Here is a 6,000-nt window from a genome sequence, read left to right on the forward strand (position 1 = left end):
GCATCTCTGGGATGAAGCCTACTTGATCATAGTGGATAATTTTTCTAAAGTGTTCTTGGATTCAGTTTGCCAGTATTTTATTGAGAATTTTAGCATCAATGTTCATGAGTGAGACTGGCCTGTAATTTTCTTTCTTGGTTGAGTTTTTGTGTGGTTTAAGTATTAGGGTAACTGTAGCCTCATAAAAGGAATTTGGCAATGACTGTTCTGTTTCTATATTATGAAATACCTTAAGAGGTATAGGTATTAGGTCTTCTTGGAAGTTCTGGTAGAATTCTGCATTGAAACCATCTGGTCCTGGCTTTTTTTTTTTTTTTTTTTTTTTTGGTAGGGAGGTTTTTGATAACAATTTCTAATTCTTCGCGACTAACAGGACTATTTAGATTGTTCACCTGGTCCTGGTTTAACTTTGGTATGTAGTACTTATCTAAAAAACTGTCCATTTCTTTTACATTTTCCAATTTTATGGCATACGGGCTTCTGTAGTAAGATCTAATGATTCTCTGAATTTCCTCTGTGTCTGTGGTTATGTCCCCCTTTTCATTTCTGATCTTATTAATTTGCTTGTTCTCTCTCTTCTGTTTGATTAGTTTGGCTAGGGGTTTGTCAATCTTGTTGATTTTCTCCAAGAAACAGCTTTTTGTTTCATTGATTCTTTGGATTGTTTTCTGTGTTTCTGTTTTGATGATTTCTGCCCTCAGTTTGATTACTTCCAGTCTTCTACTCCTTCTAGGTGAATCTGCTTCTTTTTTTCCTAGAGCTTTCAGGTGTGCTGTTAAGTCTCCAATGAGTGCTTTCTCCATTTTCTTTAAGTGGGCACTTAGTGCTATGAACTTTCCTCTTAGCACTGCTTTCATTGTGTCCCACAGGTTTGAGTATGTTGTGTCTTTGTTTTCATTAAATTCAAGAAAGACTTTAATTTCTTTCTTTATTTCTTCCTTGACCCAGATGTGGTTCAGTAGTTGATTGTTCAGTTTCCATGAGTTTGTAGGCTTTCTGGGGGTAGCATTGTTGTTGAATTCTAATTTTAATCCATGATGATCCGATAAGACACAGGTGGTTACTAATATTTTTTTGTAACTGTGGAAGTTTGCTTTGTTACCGAGTATATGGTCAATTTTCGAAAAGGTTCTGTGAGCCGCAGAGAAGAAGGTATATTCTTTCCTATTTGGGTGGAATGTTCTATAGATGTCTTTTAAGTCCATTTGGTTCATTACTTCCGTTAAGTCTTTTAATTCTCTGTTAGGTTTCTGTCTGATTGACCTGTCCATTGGTGAGAGAGGAGTGTTGAAGTCTCCTACTATTAATGTGTGTGGTTTGATGGCTACCTTGAGTTCTAGTAATTTTCCTTTTACATAAGTGGGTGCTTTTATATTAGGGGCATAGATATTCAGGATTGAGACTTCATTCTGATGGATTTTTCCTGTTATGAGTATAAAGTGTCCCTTTCCATCTCTTCTGATTGATTTTAGTTTGAAGTCAACTCTGTTAGAAATTAGTATGGCCACACCCGCTTGTTTCTTACGACCATTTGCTTGATAAACCTTTTCCCAACCCTTTACTCTGAGTAGGTGTCTGTCTTTGTGGTTGAGGTGTGTTTCTTGTAAACAGCAGAATGTTGGATCCTGTTTTCATATCCAATCTCTTAGCCTGTGCCTTTTTATAGGTGAATTGAGTCCATTGATACTCAGCGATATTAATGACCAGTGGTTATTAACTCCTGTCATTTTTTTTCTGGTAGTAGAGTTTGTGTGTTACCCTTCTTTGAGTTGTGCTGGTGAAGGGTCGCTAGATGTCTGCGTTATTGTGGGCATTGTTGGACTCCTTGGTTTGTGATTTTCCTTCTATTATTTTCTGCAAGGCTGGATTTGTGGCTACGTATTGTTTAAATTTGTTTTTGTCCTGGAATAACTTGTTTTCTCCATCGATGGTGAATGCAAGCTTTGCTGGGTATAGTAGTCTATGCTTGCATCCATATTCCCTTAGTGTCTGTAGCACATCTATCCAAGACCTTCTGGCTTTCATGGTTTCCATTGAGAAGTCAGGTGTAATTCTGATAGACCTTTTTCCTTTGCAGCTCTTAATATCTGTTCTTTATTCTGTATGTTTTGTGTTTTGATTATTATATGGCATGGGGATGCTTTCTTTTGATCCAGTCTATTCGGTGTTCTGTAGGCTTCTTGTACCTTCATAGGAATATCCTTCTTTAGGTTGGGGAAGTTTTCTTCTATAATTTTGTTGGGTATATTTTCTGGGCCTTTGAGTTGTAATTCTTCTCCTTCCTCTACCCCAATTATTCTTAGGTTTGATCTATTCATGGTGTCCCAGTTTTCCTGGATGTTTTGTGTTAAGAATTTGTTAGATTTGTTTTGTTCTTTAATCTGTGAGTTTATTTCCTCTATAGTATCTTCAGAGTCCAAGAATCTTTCTTCCATCTCTTGTATTCGGTTGGAAATACTTGTCTCTATAGTTTCTGTTCATTTACTCAAAATTTCCATTTCTAGTCTTTCCTCGGATTGTGTTTTCTTCATTACCTCCATTTCATTTTTGAGGTCTTGCACTGTTTCCCTTACCTGTTTGACTGCTTTTTCTTGTTTTTCTTGGGTATCTTTGAGAGATTTATTTATTTCATTTACCTTTTTGTTTGTCATCTCCATTTCTTTATGGCAGTTTTTTACCTCCTGTTTAAGGTCCTCTATTATTTTCATAAAGTACTGTTTAAGGTCAATTTCTTCTATTTCTTCTGGGGTAGGGTGTTCAGTTCTTGTTGTTTCAGGATGTCTGGATTCTGGTGATGTCATGTTGCCTTTCATGTTGTTGGAGGAGTTCTTGCATTGGCGCCTGCCCATCTCTTCCTTCAAATGGAGCCAGGAGGGACTTGGTGTCTTAGACCAATCTTTGCTGTGACTGAATCTGGTTGCATCTCCTCAGTGCCGGAGCAGGAGCTATTCCTTGCAGCACAATCTGAAGGAGCCCACACTCCCTTGCAGGAATCCTCAGACCTGCCTGGAGGCCAGCCTCTCACCCCTTTGGGTGGATGGCCTTAGTGCAGGAGCAGGACACTTGAATACACTAGGGAAGGCAGTATAACACGAGTGAATGCTAATATAAATTTTAATTTAATTAGTGATAATTCATTCACAGTTTTTCAGGACTAATGGATGTACCATACTAAGTCAAGATGTTAAATATTATTAGAAAATCTGTATTAGAGAAAAGTAGGTCATTTGTTCATTCTGTTCATTTAGTACATAGATTTTCAATAATGAGAAAATTCTCAAGGGCATAAAGTTTAGTAAATTTTAAAATATAATTATTTTTCTTAAGTACATGAGAATATTTACATATATGCCTTACTTGCAACGTAGGCAAGCAGTGTATATATTTAAACAATGTGTATGCCTATTACACATAGGACCAGTTGAGGGTATCAGATCTCCCGGAAGTGAATTCATAGATAATTTTGAGCTATTATAGTGCTGGGAATGAAACCAGATTCTCTGGAAGAAGGATGACAATAATAGACAATAATAAAAATAGACAAACCACCTTTCTAGTTACAAGTTTATTAAAATTTGAAAGTCTTCATCCTTTATAATAGCCATATGGTAAGTCTCTATTTTTAGAGATATAAAGCATCTTGATTTAAGAACAAAGAGAAATCAAACTGGGACTAACTTGGAAGCTTTCTTCCAGCTGGATAGCTTTCACAGTGATGGAATTTCTATGCAAGTTACTGGGAAGAAAAGCCATCAATGGACTTACCCAGCAGTGGACTCTGCATGTCTCAATACTGAGTCAAGCAAGATGCACCTACCTGTGTAATAGTGACAGGACTGTCTATAGCGATAACCATCATTTCCTTATTGGGTTTGAAGTCTGTATCACAGGAGAGAATACAATGTGTGGTACTATAAACCTGGTCAAAAATCTGTGGCTAGGGAGATCATAATCAGTGGCAAATTACTACCATTGTTTTGTTATATGGAGTGGTGTAAACTGCTACATATTTTTACATTTATTATCATAGGTTAATACTGCTTTCTGTCTTCAAGAAGAATCTTTTTATAGCAGGCAGCAGTCAATTAAGAAGATTACATCTGATCAACATGCTGAGAAAGAGTGACAGTTTACTGATCAACCCCAAATAATTTATTTATATTAATACTTTTAAGGGCTAGGGAGCATAGGGAAATGGTAGAAGCAGAAAGAATGGATGTAAGAGCTGAAGGATGGGGAGGAGTGCTGTAAAATGCTATATTCTGGCTACAACATGACTGTTGGACTCATGAATTACAGCAGCTATTATCACCAACAAAATGCACAGGGTCAAGCCGGTCAACAGGTCAACATTCCAACTCACGATGCCCCACCACTAGCTGAGAAACTTATTAGCAAATGATGGCTGCTGGAGGAAGAGTTGTTATTTTTCTTGAGGGCTGACTGCTAGCAGGTTGCCCATGTTACAGTGGGTGGATGATCTCACACCCATGTTCATGCATATGGTACTAATTGGACATAGAAAAACAAAGGAGATTATAATGATGGATGGGAAAGTATTGGAGTGGTCTGAAGGGAGTGAGGGGGGATTAGGGTTGGATTTGATCAAGATAGATTGTATGCATATGTGAAAGTGTCAAAGAATAAATTATAATATTCTAAAATATCTAAAACTTCAACTAAGAAAAAAAATAAATGGCATGTTATAAATATGTGAAAGGTATTGGTAACTAATAACAAAATAAAACAAAAATAATGCAAAAGAATTCTATACTTCCAAAATATACTTAATAATATTGTACATTTTTACCTTGTAAGTAAATTGTAAGTAAAACATAATAGAGCTGAAACATAATCCTTATAATGGCTGAATTACCCCTCCAGCCATGAAACATAATTCTTAATATAAAAGACTTCTCTAAAAGTCCCATTAATTGCCCATCAGGCATAACTATAAGATACCCTACACATTTGTTGCAAGACATAAGGAAATGAAAATAGAACTGAGTTGGGTGCATCTTTCATGCTAGCTAGTTCTCATAATGCCAGAAGATTCTATTCAGGCTGCCTGGGAAGAAAAGTCATCAGAGGTCTAAGCCAGCTGTGAATTACAATACCAACACACCAGAAAAGATGTCCCCACTGCTGCAATAGTGGCATGACCACTAAAAGGCAATGGACTACTCTCCAGAATTCAAGTCATCCCCTGCAGAATTGTTTTCAAGCATGTTATTGTAAATCTTGTCAAACAGTACTAATTGAACTTCAAGTTTCCTAATTGGTAAATTACCACTGTTGTTTAGCTATATTAATGATGTGGTGTGAAACCAATTCTTAAACATCCCTGTTTATACCTTAGAGAAATGCATTAATCAGTGTATCGAAACTACCTCTGTAAGTACAGAGAATGTGCAGAAGTAATAGAAAGAATGTAAGAACTAGAAAACAAAGAGTAGTAAAATGTTAGTCTTGGTTCAACCTAGTTTTTGTAATCACAGAAACACAGTAGCTGAGTTTGTCTGCTCTGGGGCTAAACAAGACTAGACTTGCCTCCTGCTGGGTAAAGGAGTCCTTTACCCACCCCTAGCTGAACTGTTATCTATTGAAAGATTCTTGGAGAAGAAAAGTTATTATCTTCAGATGTGTACACATTGATAAGCTTGCCAAGGTCCAGTGGCTAGTTTCATACTCATGATCAAACAGAATCTCTTTATTAAACTCAGTAGATCACAAAACATGAAAAAAATCAACGTGGGAAGAAATTGGGGGATTGACAATGATGGGAGGGAGACAAGAAAAGGCGGGATTAGATAATCATAAGGCATGACAGACATGTGTAAAATTATCAGAGAATAAATTGAATGAATAAAAATGCTAGGATGAAATGTCTACCATAGAAATGATAAAAAGAATTCAGGGCAAAATCAACACTTCAGAGAAAAAGAAACTTTTTTTTCAAAGATAGTCAACCTTACCCATCAATATAAATTTTAGATTTTG

At 36.5% G+C, this 6,000-nt stretch overlaps 1 protein-coding gene across 1 annotated transcript in view; it reads right to left on the reverse strand.

Annotated features, from left to right (window-relative positions):
- Positions 1–3,784, reverse strand: part of LOC119817235 (selection and upkeep of intraepithelial T-cells protein 2-like) — a 37,261-nt gene extending 33,477 nt beyond the window's left edge. Inside the window, exon 1 of the mRNA XM_042055300.1 lies at positions 3,766–3,784. Coding sequence (XP_041911234.1) covers positions 3,766–3,784 — 19 coding nt within the window. The remainder of the gene's footprint in view (positions 1–3,765) is intronic.
- Between the last annotated feature and the right edge of the window lie 2,216 nt (positions 3,785–6,000).

This window comes from Arvicola amphibius, chromosome 6 (genome assembly GCF_903992535.2).
Source record: "Arvicola amphibius chromosome 6, mArvAmp1.2, whole genome shotgun sequence".
Classification (NCBI taxonomy): domain Eukaryota; kingdom Metazoa; phylum Chordata; class Mammalia; order Rodentia; family Cricetidae; genus Arvicola; species Arvicola amphibius.